Below are 25485 nucleotides of genomic sequence, written 5' to 3'. Positions count from 1 at the left end.
CCGTTCGTCAATGAAACGCTAATGCAATCACCAATAATATAAATAAACTTCAAATCGTCCTAAAAGAATACCATCTAAACAATCTAATCTATTGGTTAAACTCATGGAAAATCAAAATAAATGACTCCAAATTAGCTCATATCACATTCGCCCTCCACCCGGGAATCTGCCCACCCATTTCGTTTAACAACGTAAATACACCCCAAACTAATGAAATCAAATACCTAGGTCTTGTGTTGGACAAAAAACTTACCTGGAACCCGCACCTAAAAACTAAACGCAATCAACTGAACAGCCGCCTACATGTCCTTAGACCCCTCTTAAAATCGAAAATGTTTACCTCTAACCGGCTACTAATATATAAAAGCCTACTTCAACTTATATGGTCTTGCGGAATTGCTTAACGGGGCTCGGCCAAACCACCTAAAATCAGAACCATCCAAGCATTTCAATCGATATGCCTAAGAATGACTGTCAATGCCCCTTGGTACGTCACCAACGTCAGTCTTTACAACGAGCTAAAAATGGCTACTATTGAACAAACAGCTGCTACATTTTACAATCATTTCCACTCCAAAATGGGCCAATCATTCAAACAACCTCATCGCTCAACTTCACACCAATCAGCTTCCAGGTAACCCGGAAAGACACCTTAAACGTAAATAGCCTGGAGACCTCAGACACTAAACACCACAAGATCAGGCGTTTTTAATGTGAAGCGCCTATAAACTACTCACCGCCTTTTCTTAATGTAAAAAAAAAACTACCTATTGTGCACTTATAGTACAGATTGTAAAGAATTAATTTAATAAAGGTTTTTAATAAATAAAAAAAATATAATAAATTAATTAGATAAGATGTTTTCATTATATATTAATTTATTCTTTGATAAATACGAAGTTAAGCAATTTTATTATTAAGTAACTAGTTAATCTAAATAATAAGTTTGTTTATTGTTTGTAAATTAAATTCCAAAGAATTATTCAAAATTATCTAAATAAGATGATTATTTTCTTATTTTATCAAGTGTTATGGTAAAATTTTATAATTTTCATAGACCTTATAATAGTATAAAGTTTATAATTATTTTATTTTTTATAATCATTATTCTTTATCTTGATGTTTATAATCAATAATATTATCTATAAACCTTGGGGTGATAGCACCATAAATAATAAATTCTTTATTATCTATGGATAGTAGCTTAGTTATTTCGGAATGATAATAAAAATTCTAGGAATTCATCCTACTTGTGATTTACATTTTTAATATCTTATATAGGGTTACACTGTAAATATTGACGCATGCGCATATTAAATGTATTGTGTATTTTTTTTTATGATTTGAGTAGGTATAATATATATCTAAGCTAAATATTTTTTTGGTTTAAGAAAAATAAGATTACTTTACTACAAATATGGAAGTCAATTATGAAAACGAAGGTAAGATTCATTTAGTTTTGTTAAAATAAATATGTTATTAATAAATAAATATTTGCTTTATTACATAAAATAGTATTGCTGATACATTAAATCATAAATATGTTAGGTATGATCAGTTATAAATTCATATTTTAATAATATGAGTTATCGCTACAATAATTTCATTTTAGTTATTTTCTCTTATACATCTGGCTATAATGTGACGTGATATATGTATATGAAAATATATTGTACACTTATAACGTATGCTTGTAGATTTTACTTTTCAACAGTAATTTTATCTTCAAAAAAATAATTAAAATTTCTATGAAACATGATTATAACTTTATAAGAAAGTTTAAACTAAAAAGTATTATTTTTAAAAAAATTACATATAATAAAAATTGTTTTTATTAAAACGTTACAAAATAATTTTATCACAGTATAATACTGATAAATTCCTTACTTCCATTCAGAATATTTTTTTAGCCAATTGTAATTTTAGTTATATTTTAAATTTCTATGTTAAATATAATAGTTCTAAATTAATGTTTAACACTTGTATAGTGTAATAATTTGTAATACTCATTTAAGATTTTTATGTGTTGTTTAGGATATGATAATGATTATCAATCTAAACCAAAAGGAAGCATTTTAACAAGAAAGAACAACACATTACCAATATGGGGTAATGAGCGTACAATGAATTTGAATACTCTTATATTAACTAATATTCAATCATCTCATTATTTTAAAGGTAATTATGAAAATTATATAATTGTATACAATATTAAACTCATAGATGCTTTTCCAAATTACTATTTATTATGTGTTAAAAAATTAATATGAATTATACTTATACTTTATTTGTATTAAATTACTGAGTACATTTATTATTTTAGTAAATTTATATGAACTGAAAACTTACCATGAAGTTATTGATGAAATTTATTATAAAGTACAACATCTTGAGCCATGGGAAAAGGGTAGTCGGAAGACCTCTGGGCAAACTGGAATGTGTGGTGGTGTTAGTTTTTTAATTAATTTATAGTTTTTATTTTTCTGTACTCAAATATGTTATACGATTAATATTGAAAATTTTTAAACTAAATTGATTTAGGTTCGAGGAGTTGGTGCTGGTGGAATTGTGTCAACAGCCTTTTGTCTTCTATATAAACTGTTCACATTGAAATTGACTCGCAAGCAGGTAACTGGGTTAATTACCCATTGCGATTCACCTTATATACGTGCTTTGGGTTTTATGTACATCAGGTAAGTTTTTGATCAAACTATCCCAAACTATAATGGAGGATAATTGTTTCAAGAATGATAATGATCCTGAAAGTATTCCTTTTCCTATTTTTTTAAAAATTTTCTTAACATTGATTTCATGCGATTTTAATTTATTATTTATTATTTTTCTTTTAGGTATACTCAGCCACCAGGTGATTTATGGGATTGGTATGAATCTTTCTTAGATGATGAAGAGGTAATTAAATTTTGTAAAATTCATTTAAAAAAAAAAAAATTAATTATTCTGTATTTTTTCAATTCAGAATTTAATAATTATAAATGCTAACTTCTTATAATAAAATATTGTAACTATAAATTAATTAATAATATTAGGAAATGGATGTTAGAGCTGGAGGAGGTCAAACAATGTCAATTGGCGATATATTAAAGAGCTTTTTATTTAAATTGGAATGGTTTTCCACATTATTTCCTAGAATCCCTGTGCCCATTCAGGTAGGTAGGTCGACCAAACAGTCAGTATTACTACTATTAACAAAAAAAAAAAAATTAAAAATTGATAAATATTAATTTTAATTTCTCTTAGCAACAAATGGAAAAAAAAATGAGTGAAAAATATCCTCCAGTGGTGGAAGAAGCGCCTAGAAGAAATGTACCCGAAAAGAACTTTAAGTATTACAATATTAAATTTAATTTTTTTTTGTCTTTAGTTTAAATTAATATTGTTTTAGTAGTAGAGAACGAGACGACTATAGAAGTCGAGGAGATTTATCTGACCAATCAAGGTCTCGAGATAGAATTGATCGTAGAGAAAGATCACATAGAGATTATCGTGATAGAGATTATGATCGTAAGACTAGTCGAGCGAATTCCCGAGAAAGGTAAATTTTAACATTTATTTTATGATAATAATTCAATATAATTCTTAATTTAAAACTTCTTAAATGTTTGGAATAATAATAAACTTTTAATTATTATTTATGGCATAGTATCGTGTATTATTAATTTTGAAATACATTTTAGATAAATTAGCTACAATGTAAAAGTATATTTCAAAGTATATTAAAAAATAAGAAATTTCAAATCCAATTTTGTAACATAAACCAAAATATAAAACCATTTTTTATTTATGAATGTTGCTGCTTTCCTTAAATATTTTTTGCAGATATTTCTATGCAGTATTTAAAAAATATAATTATTACTTAATTGTACTACTTTATTTTAGATCACCTTATGTTAGTCGAAGAGATGATTATAAAAAAAGGTAATGTATATTTATTTATTTTAGTACTTCAAATGAAAGAAAATATTTAATTATTTATTATTTTAGTACTTCAAGAAGTCCAAAATATGGTAGCAGTAGAAGAAGAGATCGAGATGATTACAGGTAATAAGACTTACCTTTAACCTTATCAAAATATTTTTTGATTAATTTTTAAAGTAATAGTAATTACATTTTGTATTACAATTTATAGATCGAGATCAAAATATTGATAAAATTATATAGTAATGTTGATATTTCTTTTTTCAATTTTATATTATTAACAAAAAACGTAAGTAAACTTTTAAATTTAAGTTGTACATACATACATTATAAAATTACTCATTAATTTGTGTTTTCAATTAGTTTATAAGTTGACAAAAAATTTTCAATAAAATAAATAAAAGTGTATTAATTGTGTATTCTATTTTTAAACTATCACATATTATATGCTTTCTTCTAAGGCCTTAATAATTTATCAGTAGTCTTGCCATTGTTTTCATTATATTCTTATTCTGTTGATATAATTGGTTGAACTTCCATTTTTTCCATTATAGAGGTGAATTTACTCCAGAATCCATTTTTCTTTCTCCTTGAACTTCTCTCGTGAAGTTCTGAATCATTGCATTGATTATCAGTTTTTAAGGCATAGAACGAAACTGTATTATCATAAACTGGTACCCAACCAAGCAAATCAACCTTAGATATTGTTCTTATTACACTATTGTATACCATGTCAGAAACATTACGGCTGTACAGAAAATCAACATGATTGAATTCATCAAACATTATGAGATTTAAGCCCAATCTGTTTCTTAAATGGGTATAGAGCTCAATCACATCCTATGTACAAAAAAAAAAAAAATCAGATAAATTATGAAAAATAAATTTGTAATTTGGTGTTTGTTAATTCATTTATTACTTTGTTCACTTATATACAAATAATTTTGTTAAATTAATGAAAAATTTTCTTCATTTGAAAAATGTGTTGAATAGGGTTATGATTTTATAGCAGTTACATATTGCATAAGCATAATTGACACAGAAAAATATAAAAACATACCAGAGGCAGTATAATTTAGTCTTTTTTAATAATTGACATATCTGTTTTTTTAGTAAATTCTGTAGAAGTATTGTTCTTATACTGTCATTTAGTAACCTCCAGGCATTGTATTACGCTCATAATTTTAAATTAATTTTTGATACAGATTTCAATATAGTTAAGCATATTTTAAGATTTTCAAGTTATTTTTTCTTATATTTGGGTTGCTTATAATACTATTTAATTTTAACCTTAAATAATAATAATTATATTCTTACTTGAGAATCTGCTAATATATCATTTTTAGCATAATAAAATGCTATTGGTGTAATTACATTATTTAAATTGTATTTTGGTGGATATGAACAGTTGTAAATATTTGTGTTTACTTCTGGTCCATAATCAAACTGTTGAAATTGTTCTTAAAACAAATTATTATAAAATAAATATTTTAATTTATTATTTAAGGCTTAAATATTTTACTTGTTTTGACTTCTTGCGCAAAGTGTATTAATGTTTTCACTGATGTACCAGCTGGATTATGAGCTAGTATTATGGGTAATAATTTCTAGTAAAAACATTTGGTTATTTTATTATTTTAAAATACTTAAATTTAATTAACTTACCATATCAAATTGAACAGAATCTTCCCCAAAAATTTTGAAGACTATATATTTTTTGCATAATTCTGAATTACTAGCATCTTCCCCACATAAATATTTATTCACTATTTTACTAGCAGCATTTTTAGGTAAAAAAGCTCCTTTTGAAATCCAATTTGTAGCTTTCTAAAAAGGAATTTATAATATAGTTATATTTAAATAACATTTTAATTTTAAAAGTATACACACTTGTATTTGGTTTGCATATGGTACTAAACCATTTAACATTGATGTCATATGATGCACATAAGCCACTGGAGCCAAACTAATTTGTACACGTATTTTATTATTATATTCTGGAAGCATCGAGCACATAACAAAAAATATACAAGTTCCCATTGAGTGGCCAATATAATGTAATTGATTATGTTTTGTTTGTTTTAAAATATAATCTATTGTAGCTGGCATATCATATATTCCCATTTCATGAAAACTATTAAAGTTTTTAAAGATACATATTAATAAGTATAAATATTACACTATTTAGTGGCATAATTAGTAGGACATCAAAATACATGTCTCTTCCTATAGTAATTTTTATAAATTATTAATTTCAATGACTACATAATACATAGGTAGTAAATACATTTTTAATAAAATGGCATTCATGAAACTAACTTCTATGAATTGTGATAGGTAATTTTTATAATAAAAACAAGCTCTCCATATCTAATTGGCAATTGTTTACTTATTTAGTAATGTGTATAAAATAAGTTTATTACATTGTCTTATTCTTCTTATTGTTTAAATTATGAACTTATTTAAATTCTTGTTCGATTAATTATTTATTCCAATACTAATTATTACTTGATAGAATTCAAGAATAGATTAAGAACATGTTTCCATGGTAGTCATTTACAATTTTATAACTCATAAAATGGAATGTTTGATGTACCCATTGTTAAAACAGAAATTTAATTAATATGGATCTTGAGATATAATGAATTTTTTAAACATATATTGCTCTTCATCTCCTCTGATAAATAATAATATTAAAATTCTTGTTGACCATGGCAGTAACTAAAAAATTTATTCGGAGGGAGTCCAAAACATGTATATTGTAATTTTATTGAATTTAGATTTTAACTTGATATTTGGTTAAAAATAAGACAGAAAAAGATTAATTTTCTTTTATTAAAATTAATATCATATTTTCATATGATATTATGATATAAAATTAAAAGAAATCCATGATTAATTGGAGCTTAAGTCATTTTTGACTAAAAATATTTATGTTGGTATTAAAAATAAATAAGTATTATAAAAATTCGTAAAATATTGAAGAAATTTCGGGGGGGGGAGGTCCAGACACCCTGGACCCTCCCAGTTACGGCCTTGTTGATGACTATACATTTTCTTAAATATAACATGATTATTACAAGAGATGGAAAATTTTGATGCATTATATTAATTTATTTTTTATTAAAGTAGATTATTTATTATTTTTGAAACTGAAAATATTAAATATAAAGTATACTTTAAAGTAATTTACTACATTTAAAAATAAAAATACTGTCCTAGAGTATTATATAATGTGTGGCCATTTAAAAGCAGATTTATTTTAAATTTTAAGCATTTATTTATATTTATTAATATTAAAGTCAATAAGAGAGATAAAATCTAACTGTTAACATTTTATTTGTTCAATGTTTATGTAGAATACAAGAAACTCAAAAAATGATTAATTCATTAATAGAATAGTAGATATGATAATATTAAATTATTATTATATACCTAACATGTTGATAATAGTTTATGATAAAAATACTACCTAATAAAAAACTGAATATTTATAGTTAAATAAAATTAATCAAATTTAAAGTTGACCTTGCAAAATATAAAATAATAAGTAAATTTAAATTTTTCTTTTGAATAATCAATAAATCATGATAAGCATTTACATTAATTTTGTTACAGGTATCAAAGAAATCATATTACATCCATTTTTGTATTTAATAAATGTTCAACATATTAACTATCTTGCAATCCTTAGTTTAAGAAATATAGAAACTGGACTACCTATGTAGTATTAAGAATATAGAATAAATTAAGTTAAACCATAAATTTTTTATTATATATTAAAGACATTTCATACTTTACTAATTATAATTGTGTTTTTCACTTAAAAATTACAAAAAGAGATTTTGATTATAATTATTATCTAGACATATTTTTCTTTTAGAAATATTGCCTAACCACTGTAACTATCATTAAAGTAAAACATGTAGATATATTATACTAATAAGAATTTAGAATTTACCTGAAGTTCCAAAAGTTTTCATTGTCTGGACTAAAATTCTTATGAGAACGAGAATAAGTGTTCCCTCTAGAATTTCCTAACCATACATCAAAACCTTGATCTGCTAATTGGTAAGCTAAATAATATAAAATACAAATACAGAATTTTTGGATTAATATTTAATTCTTAATGTTTTATTTGAGAGTGAAAAATTAATCTAATATTAATTTTAGTATTTTTAAAGAATTTAGTTCTTTTGAATTAACAAACTTTATATAGTTCCATAAGTAAGTGTAAATTATAAAAATATTAGGATTCTTACCAAGTGCTTTTGAAGGACCATTTATTATCCAATCTGCTGAACTAGCTACAACTCCATGTTGTAATAAAACTGGGAAATTCCTAAACTGTTGTTTATTTTTACCGTGTGGTATTCTATGAAGTTCTAATAAGTATCCATCTTTTGTATCCACAATATGAGTTTCAGATGGATAGCCATAGTATTTAATTATTTTTGGCTAAAATAAATATATATTAAGAATTTTTAATAAGCAATTTGGTTTTTTATTCTTACTACACTTAATGAAGCATCTGGTACATATTTTTCTGTTGCAAAAGTTGTAGTTAATAATATGATTAAAAAAACAGTTAAAATTAATAAAAAATTCATGATTTGAATGTAAAAACAAGTAAAAATTATTTTATGAGCATTCACGTGAGTTTGTAGTATCTACTTGAATAATTTCTAACAGACTGATTTACTGCACTGATGAATCATAATTTATAATAACTTATACATTACTCACAGACTACATTATCATGATAATCTAATGAATTATAACTAATGATCATTATTGTACCCACTTTTTTAACAACAACTGTTATTGTTGCAAGAATTTAAACCAATAGCACATACGCAAGAAAAAAAAAATAATCAGATACTGTATAATATGTAAACATATATGAATGTATTTTTATTACGTTAATATGGTTATTATGCACAATACAAAGGTTACTATTTGGTTCAACTAATTTCGGGAACACCACTCATAAGCGTTATAAAACATCTGCATCCAAGGGGCGTAATTATCATCTTTTGATAGATCCAACCCATACGTGTAAGGCCATTGCCATGTAAATATACTTCGTTCTGGATGAGGCATTAATGCCAAATGTCTACCGTCAAATGAACATACACCTGCTATTCCGCCTAAAAAATTAAAAAATGCATAATATATACGAGTATAAAACTAATAATCAAATAGAAACCAAATTATTTTTATTTAAAAAGAAAAATATTCTCATTGTGATGTTAAAAACCTAAATTTTTATATACCAAAAAAGTATATTTTTCATCAATAATCACTTTAGAGTTAGTTTAGAAGGTATTTATTGAAATTTAAAATAAACTAAATTATTAAATTCAAATAACATTTTATATAATTATTAGACATAATAATCTTTATCGATCACAAAAAAATATTATATAAGTATTATATACGGATAAGCTTAATTAAAAAAAAATTACATAATTATATATCACAGTCGATATATCCATAGTTTTAGTATGTTTTTAATTCTGGTTAAGGGTTTCAAAATTTGTTAAAATATACATTGAATTCTAGTGTATATAAATATTAAAATATAAGAATAACCTTCGATGTTCGTTTTGAATTTAGTAATCAAATTACGTTTTCTATCATAATAAATAATAAAATTAATCAATTTTACTGTAATTCAAATTTGTGCTGCTCATAAAAACAATCGCACGTGAAGATTTATTAGATTTTATTAACTACGTAACAATTAAAAGCATTAGCTTTAAACGAATATAATGTGTATAGAAAATTTCGAATAACTTTTTACATTTTCAAATTCTATAGATAGTGAGAATAATATTTAAATAGAACATGTATTAAATTTTCGGGTTTTGATAAAAATAAAAAATGGTTTATAAAAATTTATGATATAAATAATTCAAACTTCAATCGTTTATAAAAATGATTGAATCGAGTTAATTTTCTGTTATTTTTTAGTAACATTAGAGTTAAATATGCAAATACAAAATGCTGTAATAGTATATATAAGTTTAGTCTTAAATTATCAAACAATAAATTCCCAAATTCATTATTTTGAAATAGGAAAATGAAGGTGCTATTTTAAAATTAACAAGGAATCTAAATTTACTATAATGATAAATGAAAATATAAGAACATATTACTAAGTTATAATTATTACATTCTAAGCATTGATTTTATAATAATAATAATAATAATAATAAAATCAATGATAGTAAGGTAATATAATAAATATATTATAATTACAATTTCTCCCCATTCGCCTGGTAAATATGAATGTATTTTTCGTAAACGTTAAATTTCCAATATAATATGTTTTGATTTAATAACATTATTATCCTATAGAATTTACATAGATACAAGTATGTATTATATATAGACTTTCTTGGTACGTACCTATGTACGTATTCAATACGTCTTACAAATTATTCATTTATTACTCATCGATACCAAAATAATAAGCTAAAACATCTACAATATCATTTGTAATATATCATAAATATAATTTATAAATAAATAAAATATACCAATCAATTTAACTAAGCATTTATAATAAGTAATAAAATATATCGAATGCGCACGTTTACGTCATATGTTATACTCACCAAAAGGATTATGAAAGTCATAAAGTCCAATATAATAAAAAATCCAATTAAATTATTGAGATAGAGTTAAAATTGTTATATTACAAGGGTTCTAATAAAATAGAAGTATCTATATAACGCTTAAAAAGTCTCAACAAGATAAATGTTTACTACAATGGAAAATAAAAGTTAAAAAAAATATTTAACTTAGCATTTTATTTTTAGTAAATTTATAAGGTGTTAATATTAAAAAAAAATAAAATTATGGTAATTACTTTCCATTTTTAGTCATATTAGTGGTGATTATTTAAATTAATATGAATCAGAAATAATACAAATTATATTTTGTGCATAAAGAATTCAACATAATTCTAAAGATAAATAGATTCATTTTTTGTATCATTAAATTGCTAATATCTCATACGTTAAAGACGTACTATATACAACGTAATTATCCATACCGTATGCTTGTACTCCATGTATGCAAAGGACCAAAAAGGTACCTACTCTATAGTTTTTTATGCCTACATTAGAGGCGTTATTTAGGGGGATAGATTCCCTCACAGTTAGGGGCATATTTCATGTTATCTTCTTATATGTCTGTAAAAATTGTCACCAATAGTCACAAATAACTAAAATATTAGACTATGTTATCATTTATTTACAGTAAAATATACATTAATTAAGTAAAATATTTTATTTAAATTATAAAACAAAATTTTTTACGAGTTTAAATTGTATTATTAATAATTATTAACTACATAAAATATTAGTCTACGTTGACATCTGGTAGTAGCAAAAATGTCGATTAAATTTTCTGCATAAAACTGCATAAGTAGCAGTTCTCTTTCTGGTACCTAAAAATGTTACCCAACTGCTAATCGTTCCAAAAAAATCTTATACGCATTTAGTTGCTTCGTAACAATCAACAATTGCTCATTTTAAATATTGTTCATAACACCATATGTGTAATGAATTTTTGTTCTCGTTCTGTATTAATGAACGCCATCATTCAACAACTTTTTGCAAATTAGATGCTCCATTATAAGCTTATCCAATTAAATCATGCCTCCAATTTAAATTATATTTATTACACACTTTGCAAAATATGTTATACATCTCATTTCTAATCGAATCTAGTTTCATCAAAACAAATTAATCGTTTTTTATAAATCAATAATTTGTACAATACCTAAAAACTAAAGAAAATTGATAAGTTTTGTAACTTGAGTTGTTGAATCTAATGTAAGTGAATACATTCCAGACAATTTGACTTCCCTTAATATTGTTTCACGGATCAATTCAATAACAGTCTGAATGTAGAGGTTTGTGATGATTTGGACAGCAATATTAATTTTAGTTTTTTGTCGATGGTTCAATTCTTTCAAGGTGAGCAGCTAAAATTGTTGTTTGGCAAAAACTTTAACCCAATCTAGAAAATTTCCACAAGTATTTGTGGATCCCATCGTTTTTTCATTCATCTAGAACACAGGTTCCCAAAGTGGTCTGTATCGACCTCCTGCGGTCGATTCTGACCTGTAATAAGTCTATGTATATACGAAAAAGAAAATTAGGGGTGCGTCATGTGTAAATAGGGGTCCAAGAGAGTTCTAAGTCAAAAATGTGTGCGAAAAGAAATTACAAAAACTGATCGGAATAAGTATTAACGATGAACTTAAGGTACAATTTAGAAATGGGTATCAGCAGTTAACTAACCTAACCTGGTTCAGAGAGACATACCTGTTATTTATCCTACTGTATGGAATATTGCAAGAAACCTCTGATCTAGAACAAAATGGCAAACAATTCGCCTTTTCTCCATAGTGAATAGAGGACTTCTTTTGGATGATTCTGAATTCAATCGAGAAATTAAACTTAATACGAACCAAATGTGCGTGAAGAATTTTCAGCAACTATCGAAAATGAATTGAATACGTATCGAACCGAATCTAACAGTATAAGTTGTCTTCACTATCTTAATTATTTTAGAATCGAGTATCGGTTGTTGATCATTTGATTTGATTTTTTTCGGTAAATTTTAGTTGTCGTGTTAAATGTCGATTTAATTCGAAATTATTTGAAGTAATACACGATTTAATTTTAAAAATACTACTGATGCACAACAATGGCGTATACGTAACTTTTGTATGGTGGGGGGGGATCAGTTGCAAACAAATTATTATGAAAGAAAAATTCCTAAGCCTTAGTACCTGCACATTTAAATAATAAATAATAAAAGATATATAAACGAGTATATATATTGAATGTTTCAAAATAATAATTGACAATAAATCCTTGCAATACTTGTTTGTTTCCTTATAATTTCCTTACATTAAGAACACTATTACATACAATTTTAAAAATACCTATGGAGGGTCCCCCCACATCCCCCTTGTATACGCCACTGATGCACAAAAATGTCGTATTCGATATCGATTCAGACCAATTTTACCGATATCGATATGACAAAAATAATATTCGATATCCAAAATTGATATCAATTCGTTGCAATTTGAAATTTATATTTTCTATTTATATAAGTTTTGACAATGAATCAATGTCAAAGAACGATAACATAACAACAATAAATAAAGCGATAACGCAAAAATGCAAATTTATCAACGAACAGCGACAAATGAAAGAAGATGAACAAATTTCAAGTAATGAATTTTTGAAAAAAGTATGTTTTAAAAATAAACGACAACATTTTAACCCTTAGCTACACGTGATCATTAAGGTCTCTTAAAATAATTTTTAATAATAATAATATTTTTAAATTTTAAAAATTGGTTTTTATTTATTTTTATGCCTAATACTTTATAAATCTCTAAACTAATAGCTGTCATAACACATATTATTCCTAATTAAACGATAAACGTGTATATAGGTTATTATAACGATATGTATATATTGTATATAGTGGCGTCGACTTATATTTTATTTGGTGGGGCAAAGTATAAAAATTTGTTAATACCACCACCCAAAAAGTTAGAACAAAATAATGATTGTATTTATTGTTAAATGTGCCGCTCAATGTGCACATAATAATAATAATATAAATTATAATCGAGTAAAATGCCTCGTATTTTATCATAAATCAATAATCACAAAGACTGAAAATGATAATTATAAATTAGATATTAATTATTAGCTATTTACCTTATTTATTACTTACCTACTTCATAGTGGTTTTAGAAAAAAAACACTTGATATCAATTCGAAACGTATATAAATATAGGTTTAATTATTTAAATATTAAATACGTTATTAAAATTAAAGAATTGTAAAACAAAAAACAGTTTATTTTATTTTTTAAACAACTGTAATTAAAAAAAATATGTTTTAAAAATGTTTCACAGGGCTATTGATAATTTAAGTAACTGTCTTAAAATGTTTAAAAGATGTATTTGCATGCTGTATAATCAATTTTAAACACTGACAATCGAGAGGCGTTCATCTTCATCATGTGTGCGAAATAGATATAAATGTCAATGTATGTCTTTATACTTGATTTGGTATAAAGACATGCATCGATAGGCGAGTTGCTCTAACGCATCATAGTATCCTACCATCTATAGATCGATTGTCACCTAATTTGTACATACCTAAGATTTACTTATTATAGTGTAAATTTATCCACCCCCCTACAATCACTCACCACCATAGTTGAATGAAGGGGCGAACTGCCCCATATAAGTAATTGTTCGGCACCATTGATTGTATATATAGAAGGTATATATAATAAATTGTGGCAGTTTGTATAGTGTATCTTATCGGGTTTGTTGTCGCAGATTGTATAATCTTAATTTTTTTTTGTCGCAGTATACATATCTACTTAGAAAAAGGTAAATTTTTCTGCAGTTTACCATTTTCCAAATTAATATGTACTAACATAACTAACATATAACTACCATATACTACATACAAATATATATATTGTATACCAGAGGCGACCAAACGGTCGATTGCGGACGATTTCTGAGTCGATCAAGTTAGAATTTATTTTTAGGCCACGTGCACTTCAACAATGCCCAGATCAACAAAATAAATATTAATATCTTAATTAGACTTAGGTAAGTATTTAGATTTTAGAAATTATAATATTATTTTTAGTAATTAGTTTATAATACTTTATGTGTGTTTATACACACTTTAAGCAAGTATGTTTCTTAATAATTATAATTATTTAATAATAAAACATTTTTTCAAGAAAGTCGATCTTCAAAGGTGAAGTATATTTTTAGTAGATCATAGTCTAAAAAAGTTTGGCCGCCTCTGTTGTATACCTACTATGTGTAACAAAATAACATTATTAGATTAATATTAATATTAATCGTACTTTTATTCTTATATTTGCTCTAAGATAATTGCTTACCAAAGTGGCCCGCCAAGGAAAAAAGGTTAGATATCACTGTTATAAATGAATTAAGTAATATTAAAGATTAATTATTTTCATTATATTATTTATTATTAATATATAATGAAGGTCTATAAATAGGTTGGAGAGTAAAGCTCCTCAAAAGCTACTTGATGGATGGGTGGGTAAATCGAATTACTTTAATTGGCAGTTTCAATTTAATTCGGCGCCACTGGTCGTTGGATTATAATTAGTACTGCATGGTAATTTTTTTCTACAATAATAAAAATAATAGCATAGTGTTTGTCCAATAGCTGATAATTTGAACACAGATCCGTTAACGCAATTACAGGTTAGAGGACATTTATGCAACTCAAAAAAAAATAAAATAATAATAATAATAATAATAGTAATAGTCTATTACTATTTATTGTTGATTCTATTCTCAATACGCACAACAGCAGACATTTTACACACAGGTTTCTATTTCTTATCGGAAAAAATTGTCCTGATAGTTTTAATATAATAACAATAGTTTTAAAGACAAAGGATATTTCACATCCGGATAACAATATTCTGAAACGTATTCTTCCAGAATATAAGACGGAAGGTTAACTCCTGGATTGTAAATAACTATTTATTAATTATTGTTATATGCCGTATAAAAATCAATATTATTCTAACTTCTTTTTGTATATATTGAAATAACTATTTGATATTATTATTGTCATGGCTTATATATCAATAATCTGATCGATCAAGCCAAGTTTAAGATCAAACGAATGATCCAAAGCTAATTAGTTTACTCTGAACAACCAAATCGGATGAAGTGGCATTTATGCCAGAAAAAGTATCATGATCTTCATAACAAATTAGTTACAAAAACTTATATCCAGCCCTATAAATATCAAACATCAATAAGTCATTATTATTTAATTTCTATTTTTGTTCTAATCAACCATGATATTGAAGTTTTTAATTTAGTTATTTATATAATATTATTACATATTTATGCATTTTTGAATTCCTATATATATTTTTAACATGAAGATTTAAATTATCAAGGTTATATGATGGATAAGATTTCTAACGACATTTACCTAATATTGAACTACTAATCATAATTAGTGATACCGTTAATTAAATATAAAAATCAAAACTTACTGGAAGAACCATTAGGATTCATAGGATAGTTTTCAGTAGACATATTTTGATCATCAACAAATGTAATGGGAATACAATTGTTGGTAACCAGAGCATCTTTAATTTCTTTATTGCGAAATCCGAAACGGCCTGAAATATTTTACACAGGGTTCAATATATTATATTTAATATAAATATAATAATATAGGTAGTATACTTAAATACAAAAAAAAAAAAAATTGATTTATTAAAAAATTAAGAAGTAGCCAATTCAGTGATTGTATAACTTCCCAAATTAAAAAAAAAAATAAAGAATTTTTGCAAGTCCAAATATATGCACAAAAAAATGGCTCTTAATTCAGGTGAGATACAGGTATTGATAAATAATACTGCAGTAAACTTTTAAACTCGAAACCAATATACTTAATAAATTACAATCGAAAAAATAATTATGAATGAAAAAGGTTAAATGGATCTGTTTATATTAGGGATGGGCAAAAAACATCGATTTGTTTATGATTAATCGATTAAACATCGCTGTTTATCTTCGAAATGTTCGAACTTAAATATCGTGTTTAAGTTCGAAAAGTTCGAATTTTTTTTTTGTTTGTATTATTTTAGTATGCAGTATACAAACATTTTTATACAGTATACACTATACTGTTATAAACAGGGCTTATAAGTTAGCACTAAAAAAACGCATAAATAAGTATGTAATAATATGCACGAAAAAAAAAAAAACGTTTAAGGATTTTTTTTAAATAATAAGAACTATCTACTTGTCTCTTTAAAAGTTTTATTTTTTCTTCGGTTACATTTTATTAAAATTATAATTAATAAACACACGTCACGACGAAAATAGACAGATTGCAATAAACACGTCAAAAAGAGGAGAGTGGTAGTGATGCGCAATAAAATTGTTTTTGTGGTACTGCTTTTAACTTATAAAATTTAATGTCACTAAAAAATAAAAATATCAATAAAATACTAAGATTTTTAAAACAAGTTCGGAAAAGTAAATAAGAATGAATTGAAACATTTATTGAGCTAATATTTTTTTAACTTCCACAAAAAACAATTTCGCTGAATTTACATAAAATAATATGAGCTAATAACTCAAAAAAAATCAACTATATGCCAAATATGCCAATATACATAAAACATGCAAAAACATGCTCTATTAAACTTAAAATTTTTATTACCATTGTTATGAAACGGATTTTTATCTCAATTAGCAAATTTTCCGAGATAGCAAAGAAAAAATGCAAATGCATGAACTTACGAGACCTAATTTTTAGTATTTAATATGTTTTTAAAAAATATAAGTTAAACAACAGTATTTTAACTCTTAAATTTATTATTTGATCAAGAAAATAGTACACTATACAGATAATAAGGTGTGCAACAGATGGCAGCTCTAGAGGGAAAAAATTTTTTTTGATGTTTATAAACTTCGATGGTTTTTCAACGATACATCGAACATACCAATATTTTAAAAATCGATGTATCCATACATCGAATATCGATGTTCAAACATTTTTGCCCATTTATATATCTAAATATGATTGATAAAGTAGTAAAAGCAAATTTCTATAAAATAAGCTGAACTTTTAATGTTCAAACTTTTACAAAAATGCATGAACAATTTTAAATGTCTATAAACAACATGCGTTTCATTAAAATATTTTTTAAGTATGAAATGTTATTAAAATACTAATATAAGTACTCAGTTAATTTTGGGATTCAACGCAATTAATATTGATAGAATAATAACATAATAACTAATAAGGTTTAATATAAATTTGTTAAAATATTTATTTTTATAAAAATTTCATCTTGTAACACTTATAAAACTTTTTTGCGACTTTCGAGTAATACATTTTTTTAATAGCAAAGAAAATTCTGTACATTTTGTATCCTACATTTTAGAGTCCATAAAAATTTAAACACGCATAGCAATTATCTAATATCACATATGTTCACGGCCACTCTTATGAAAAATCCGCCACACAGATTAAAACGTAAATTATGTAGAGATCTATTAAATTAACAAAAAAATTGTAACCAATAGGTTTTTTCCTCAATACACCACTTATGATATTATATTATAATGTAAATAGATATCTAATTTCCTTACTGTAAAAATTTGGCTACAGACTGTAAATTAAAAAAAAAAAAAAAATGTATTCAATTTTCAAGTAAAAGTTATATACATTTTTTATTACAAAGATGTTCAGGATTTTCGTGAATTTGTGAATTTGATCGTTTTCTCAATATTTAATATTCAAAATTATTAAAATTATAAAATTTGTTTTTGAAATTAAGCTCAACTTAATCAGGAAGAAATATAAAAAATAAATGTACATTTTCAATTTATTTATTTACAAGAAAAATAAATATTTTTGAAATTTGCAGTAAAAATTTTAAGTTTTTAAGATTCTTATTTTTCAAATTACGATGAAAATAAAAATTTTATTTAGTAGAAAACTATTGCGATTTTTAAATATAATTAAAAAATGTTGCGGATTTTTATAATTTTTCGTTAGTTTTTCGCAATTACAAAGGAAACTGTTGGGAAATTCATAAAATGATCCCCTTTAAAGTATCAACAAGATAACATTACCCGTCAGAAATCTCCTATAATTATGATAATCAGAGTAATCCTTCTGATTGAAATCGTGTACAGAAACACGTAAAAAAACACATAATTTTAATCTAACCAATACATTTCTCATTCGCCGAAACTAAAATAGTATTAATTAAGTAAAACCAAATTAAATATTTTTTCATAGTTACTTTTCAGTTTTTCTAACTATTATAACTAATATTGTAGACAAGGGACCAAGGAAACTATAATACTTTAGAAAGTACTAACCTTCAGCATGAGCAATCCATACACCAAGAATACTTTCTTCCATATCTTTGAACATAATCGCATTAGAAGGATTGATTTTAACAGTACTAAAACGACTTTCATATCTTCCAGACTTATTATGACACATTATTATAGGAGGATCATCAATATTTAAAGAATTATTTTCATTAATTTTTCCTAAAGTTAATTCATGTACATTTTTGTAGATATGTTGTACAAGTGGTAAAATTAAGAAATATTTTACCAATTAATCCAAGATTGCACATTAGTTGACAGCCATTGCATACTCCTAAGCTGAATGTATTTTTTTTAGACATGAAATTTTCTAAGGTTTTTTTAACATTAGGATGGAATGCTAAACTTGCTGCCCATCCTTTAGCTGAACCCAATACATCTAAATAATAAATATAATTTAAATAAAATGAGGGATATGATTTTTTTTATTAATATCATAATTAACCTCCATAACTAAATCCTCCAGGAAAAATTAAACCTCTAAATTTTTCAACAGTAACTGCATCATTTAATAGATCTTGAACAGTAATATCCCATACTTCAAATCCAGCCATAAACAAAGCAGCACTCATTTCTCGATCACCATTTGTTCCTTCTTCTCTAATAACAGCTACTTTCACTGATATATCTATATAATTAATATAATATAATTAACCAATTATTTATTTTAATAGAAAACCTAGATTATCTATTGAAATTTTAGTTTAAATTTGAATACATATAAAATCATCTATTGCTAACCATTACTTATAAAAAATATGTTATTTTTTTAGTGCAGCATTGCATTCAAATAAATAACTTGACATAAAATACAATAAGTTTTACATATGTGACTTAAAGGAGTTCGAGTCCCTTAAATTATTTATTAATATTTTTTATTTGAAAAGAACTTTTTTAAGGAAACAAATTGATTATCAGAATTTTCATGAACTAAAAACTACAAAAAAACTACATATTTTTAAAATTTATTAAAGATATAATGAAATAACTTTAATAAAATACAAATAATGTATTCATTTAAGTCTGCCAAAGTGGTATGTATCATATGGTTAAAGAAAAAGTAAAACAGCATCAATATGATATGATGTATAAAAATGTTTAAACATTTATACGAAAAATTTAATAATAAAAATAAATTATACTAAATTGGAAAATAATATAACCTACCTGATATAACTGTAGCATTTTTCAATTCAAAATTACAAGAATAAATAGGACCAAATCGATTTTCTAATGAACTAAATTCTTCTTCTGCTGTTATTATATTTGATTGCATTTTTTCCAACTCATAACTTGTTTTTTCCCACATTTTGAATGCTTCAGTTAGTTTAATGTCAAGTAATATCTCTCCAGAATTTTCTATTACAATCTAAAAATCAAAATAACTTATTAATTATTCATAAAACTAATGCCAATATTAATATTTGAAAATTCAAAAAGTTAATATTCAAGAAGAAAAATAAATTGATAAAAATCATACACGAGATTTGTTGCCATATGTTGTAGTGCGACCAATTATATATGTAGGTACATCTATTTCCAAAAGTACTTCTTCAATGTATTTAACATCTACCTCTAAAATCCAACCACATTCTTCAGCAAATAATATTTCCATATTATTCACAGACGATACAGATTTAATTTTGTTCAAATTCATATGGACTCCACAATAACCACCAAAAGCCATTTCTAAGATACATGTTATTAATCCACCATCACTTAGGTCATGACCAGATAATATTTTATTGCCTAAAACCAATGTTTTATTTTAATTATTCAATTAAGGCTTTTTTCATAAATTATAACTATTTTTACTTTTTATTAATTTTTGAATAGATTTAAATCCTTTTTTCAACAGGCTTGGATCATCTAAGTCTGGTGCATTATCGCCAATTTGTCCATAACATTGAGCCAAAGCAGAACCACCAAGTCTTCGTTGCCCTCCAGATAAATCTACAAATATAAGATAGCTTGCTTCTTTATTTTCACAATTTTGTCTTGGTCCTTTAAGATCAGGCGTTATAACTAAACGTACATCTTCACATGGTACATAGGTTGAGATAACTAAAGAACCTAAAAAAAAATTAAAAGTAATATTATGTATCTATAAAAGTAAATTTAATAATAATAATAATTTATTACCCGGTGCTTTGATGTTTTCTTCACCAACTTTAGCAGCCATACTTAAAGAGTCTTTACCACCATCAACAGCTATTCCAAGTTGTTTCATGACTTCACACATAGCTTTACATGCATAAAATAATTCTGCTCCTTCTCCTGGTAATTTGGCAGGCCACATCCAATTTCCACTACATTTAATATCCTTGATTTAAAAAAAGGAAATATTAAAATCAAAATAATTTTTGAACTTTATGTTTATAGTATAATAAATACTTCTAGACATGATATTGGTGCAAACACTAAATTAGTCAATGACTCCGCTACTGCCATTCTAGCTCCAATATCTGCACTGATTAATCCCTTAATAGGCTGTTCACCAATTGAAGTTGCTATTCCAACCTTTAAATATCCAGTCATATGTTTAAATATCAAAAATATTAACATAATTATTTAATTTTATTACAGTATCAAATAAAGAAACAACTGTAACAGCAACATCACTTAGAGGCGTATGTAATGGGCCAACACATTGCTGTTGTGCTATTTGACCAGTTACAGAACGATCAACTTTATTTGTCAAATATCTTTTACTAGCTACAGATGGAAGTTTTAACACTCTATCCAATGCTTCAATAATAGTTAGGTTAGATAATATAATAGGTGTATTTAATTTTGGTTGCCATGACTGCTTAAAAACTTTACGAGGTACTTTACTCAATATCATATCCAGATCTAAATTGACTGGATATTTTCCATTTTCAGAAATAATATCATCATCTTCAGTTAAAATAACCTAGATTATATATAAAAAAAAAAATGTAATTATACCTACTACACCTAATTAAGTAATAAAAAGCATTTTGAATTTTAAAATAAAAATATTACTATGCAAAATAAAAACATTTTAGATCACCTTTCCATTATTAGTAACAACACCAACTGGTAAAACTGGACATCTTTCCCTCAAAGAAATCTTATTTAACAATTTTAAATCTTTTTTATCACAAAGAATAGCATTATTTTCTTGGTATTCAGCACCCCAAAGCTCTAAAGCATTAATTGTAGGATCTCCAAGTTCAAATTTATTTGCATAAATTATAGCACCAGCTGGTTCAACTATTTCTTTTAACACATTTCCTTAAAACAAAAATATAAACAAATAAATATAATAGAAAATAAAAACAATAAAAACAATTAGCACAAATTAAAATATTTTTGTGATTTACCATTTCCTCCAGCTCCTTGATCATGGATACTTAATATAGGGTTAAATCCAGGATTTTCAATACAAGCTCTAATAACTCTATTCATTTTCTGTTCCATTTCTGGATCACCTCTTTGAACAGCCTCAAATTCTAAACTAGTTTTATTTACTCCTTGAACTTCAAATGAACTAGCAGAACTTCCCCCTAAACCAATTCTATAAACAGGTCCTCCAATTTTCACAACTTGTAATCCTTCATATGGTGTAAGTTTAGTAGTATACTCTGCCAACATTGTACCCAAACCACCAGTAAACATAATCGGCTTAATCCATTCACGGCGTTCATTATTTACTATCATGCCAAATGAACGAACAAATCCATTAATAATAGGTTCACCAAATTTATTGCCATAATCAGAGGCACCATTAGAAGCTTCAATAAGTATTCTAAGAGGGCTAGCAAAATTGGAAGGATAAATAAATGATTTTTCTTCCCATGGTAAATCATAATCTGAAATACAATATAAAATTTCATATTTCCCAATAAAATACAATTTGACACTATTGAATTACAACCAACAAATAAAACTGAAAATTGACTTTCAGAAGTTATATAATAAATAAAATATAACAACAACAATAACTTACCAGGTATGAATAAGTTTCCTACACAATATGCTGCTGAAGCAGCAATACAAAATCCACCTCTTCCTACAGCTTGAACATCTCTAATTCTTCCTCCAGTACCAGTTGATGCGCCACTATAAAAATTATATGTTTGGAAATTTGGTTTTTATACAACTTTTATAATTTTTAAATAAAATACCTAAATGGTTCAACCCCAGTTGGAAAATTATGAGTTTCTGCAGTAAAAACCAAATTAAAATTATATGATTCAGAAATATAAAAGCTAGGCTCAAATGATTTAGAAGGTTTTATTTGTTTAACCTTGAATCCATTAATAGCACTATAAAAATGAATTAATAAATAGTCATCAATCAAATATTTTACAATTAATAATATTACAAACCTGCTATTGTCATTAAACTTTATAACATTATTAGGGTTTGAAAAATATTGTGTTTCAATTATCATATCTAATAATGAATTATGTACTGATTCTCCATTTATAATTAATTCACCCTACAAAAATCAATGTTGATCAATTAAGACAATAAGAAAACATTTAAAGTACCTTAAAAAACCAATGTCGACTATGCTCAGAATTTGATTGAGCTAGATCAAAACATTCTACAGTGGTTGGATTTCGGTTAGATTTTAAAAACATATTAGTATAATTTTCAATATCCCATTCATCAAATGCCAAACCTATAATTACATTTATATTAATTAGATTCAGAAGAATTTTATAAATAAAAGCATATAAATTACAATAAGTTATTATACTACAGATATCTATACATTTACTTATTGTTATTTGAATGCATAAAAAAATATTTTAAAGATTATAACCATTTTAATTGATAGTTAATAATACATATATATATATATAATAAAATAAAAGTATCAATTACTAATTTATATATTTATATAAAAAAGAAGAAAAATACTTATATTTTTACTGACCAAGTTTTAAGTTTACTTCCTTCATAGCTTCAATACCTTTACCGATTATATCAACTTCATACCAACTTTCTTTAACATCTTGACTTTTAAAAGATTTTAAAGGAGATAAATAAACTGTTTCCGTCATTTTATCATACAATACAGATGTTAACTAGAAAATTGTAAGATAAATCATTCAAATTAAAAACAAAATGTTGAATAAAACAATATAAATGTATTATCTTATAACAAACCTCGTAATTTAATTCAGTTGTCAATTTGTGGTTATTTTTAAACTTAATTAAATATCGAGTTGATTTTTCTAGACGCTTAACAAAATTCAAATTGATAGATTTACAAATTGATAAAACATTGCTTGAAAAAGGTGTAGAAAAATTTAATCTACAAATTAAATTATTTCACTATAAATATGTGTTCATTAAGCAGATAATAAAAAGGATTATAAATTATACTTTAATTACCTGGGTCCAATTTCAATTAAAATGCTATTATTTTTTTTATGGAGAAATTTCCTTTGAGACAGTCCAGTATGATCAAATGGATCCATTAACAACCATTCCAGTTTTTTTGACTCCTCTTTGGATAATTCTGTATACTTACCAATGTCTATGTAAAAACATTGTTCAATTTGAACATCATATATATCGCTTGATATTAATTTGAGATTCGAAATTTTATGAGATTCTCGAATTGGTAAATTCTGTACCTTTCGAAAATATTGTATAATAGTCATCCTAAAATCATTAAAATATTTGTTATAGTCTTAAATTATTCATTCCAATAAGAATTTACCTGAATATCTTATTACTTCCCAAGTGAATAGTTTAATAATCTATCAAAATGAATTTCTTAAATCGGTTAAATATCTAAAATACAGTACCAAAATGTACAAAATAACTTCAAATATTTAAGAAAACACGGACTTGTAAAAGTCAAATAGTCAAGAACCACATTTCAAATTCCACTCGTAAACCCTAGGTCCACCTGTAACGTACTAAAGTATTACATGCCATAGAAGCACACTTCTATAATAGAACGAGAGCGATAAAATTGGGTGGCGGGAAAACTTCAAAGCTACAGTGTAGTAAACAACAAACGTTATAAATAGTACAATAAAATAGTTAACCAAACTGAATATAAATGATTACGCAGTTAATAATATCGCCTTGAGAATCACATTTTTATAATCGATATTATTTTTCAATTACAATTATTTTCTAAGTCCAAAAATACAATGGGCGTTGAATAGAAACGGATACATTCCCTATTCTCTATAGAAATTATTTACAGCATATATTACATTTTAATATTACATTATACTAATTATTTTCGTTAGCCGCGATAATGCTGAACTATTTTATCTATAGTTCAATGTTCAAGTACACAATTTAAATGTGTTCTTTCTTTAAAGAATTATTTAGATAAATAAAACAGTCTTATTTTACTATAATTAATTTACTAATTAATAATTTAGAATTGATTGTTACCTATATTTGCAAATTACAATTCACAATTTAAAACATACATATATATGTTAATTAATAAATTCGAATTTTAATACTTCCATTTGCATATCACCTCATTTGTGAAGGATTACTTTCAATTTCAATTGCATTTCTAAGAAAAAATTCTTCGATTGTTTCAT

General features: G+C 25.2%; 3 protein-coding genes across 7 annotated transcripts; 1 reads left to right on the top strand and 2 right to left on the bottom strand.

Moving 5' to 3' along the window:
- The first annotated feature begins 1337 nt into the window (after nucleotides 1-1337).
- Nucleotides 1338-4102, top strand: LOC112694614 (pre-mRNA-splicing factor 38B). 4 transcript variants are annotated; one of them, XM_025570147.1, is made up of 10 exons: nucleotides 1338-1442; nucleotides 2035-2178; nucleotides 2324-2448; nucleotides 2542-2693; nucleotides 2850-2910; nucleotides 3048-3167; nucleotides 3259-3344; nucleotides 3407-3553; nucleotides 3898-3936; nucleotides 4003-4102. In XM_025570147.1, exons 1-10 carry the CDS (start codon nucleotides 1418-1420, stop codon nucleotides 4061-4063), a joined length of 960 nt encoding a protein of 319 aa, XP_025425932.1. In that variant the 5' UTR covers nucleotides 1338-1417; the 3' UTR covers nucleotides 4064-4102. The 4 variants fall into 4 exon arrangements, 2 of the variants coding, with proteins under 2 accessions (XP_025425932.1, XP_025425931.1); XM_025570146.1 differs by having other exon boundaries at nucleotides 3404-3553; XR_003149584.1 differs by lacking the exons at nucleotides 3898-3936; nucleotides 4003-4102 and having other exon boundaries at nucleotides 3048-3171; nucleotides 3407-3499.
- A 180-nt stretch (nucleotides 4103-4282) lies between these two features.
- Nucleotides 4283-8712, bottom strand: LOC112694584 (gastric triacylglycerol lipase-like). The gene is made up of 8 exons (XM_025570102.1): nucleotides 8451-8712; nucleotides 8199-8394; nucleotides 7898-8012; nucleotides 5827-6070; nucleotides 5602-5763; nucleotides 5459-5543; nucleotides 5254-5396; nucleotides 4283-4776 (listed from the first exon to the last, which is right to left on the bottom strand). The coding sequence occupies exons 1-8, from the start codon at nucleotides 8544-8546 to the stop codon at nucleotides 4444-4446; spliced, it is 1374 nt and encodes a 457-aa protein (XP_025425887.1). The 5' UTR covers nucleotides 8547-8712; the 3' UTR covers nucleotides 4283-4443.
- A 103-nt stretch (nucleotides 8713-8815) lies between these two features.
- Nucleotides 8816-24943, bottom strand: LOC112694583 (phosphoribosylformylglycinamidine synthase). 2 transcript variants are annotated; one of them, XM_025570100.1, is made up of 21 exons: nucleotides 24633-24941; nucleotides 24302-24574; nucleotides 24074-24221; nucleotides 23841-23991; nucleotides 23449-23582; nucleotides 23284-23396; nucleotides 23080-23220; nucleotides 22902-23014; nucleotides 22276-22764; nucleotides 21963-22186; nucleotides 21513-21842; nucleotides 21323-21448; nucleotides 21071-21251; nucleotides 20744-21001; nucleotides 20409-20677; nucleotides 20096-20297; nucleotides 19374-19556; nucleotides 19158-19307; nucleotides 18914-19090; nucleotides 16060-16188; nucleotides 8816-9086 (listed from the first exon to the last, which is right to left on the bottom strand). In XM_025570100.1, the coding sequence occupies exons 2-21, from the start codon at nucleotides 24571-24573 to the stop codon at nucleotides 8905-8907; spliced, it is 3972 nt and encodes a 1323-aa protein (XP_025425885.1). In that variant the 5' UTR covers nucleotide 24574; nucleotides 24633-24941; the 3' UTR covers nucleotides 8816-8904. The 2 variants fall into 2 exon arrangements, with proteins under 2 accessions (XP_025425885.1, XP_025425886.1); XM_025570101.1 differs by lacking the exon at nucleotides 16060-16188 and having other exon boundaries at nucleotides 24633-24943.
- Nucleotides 24944-25485: the final 542 nt, after the last annotated feature.

This window comes from Sipha flava, unplaced genomic scaffold (assembly GCF_003268045.1).
Source record: "Sipha flava isolate LNK unplaced genomic scaffold, YSA_version1 131_pilon_pilon, whole genome shotgun sequence".
In the NCBI taxonomy this organism is placed as follows: Eukaryota; Metazoa; Arthropoda; class Insecta; order Hemiptera; family Aphididae; genus Sipha; species Sipha flava.
This window is presented reverse-complemented; position numbering and strand designations above follow the sequence as displayed.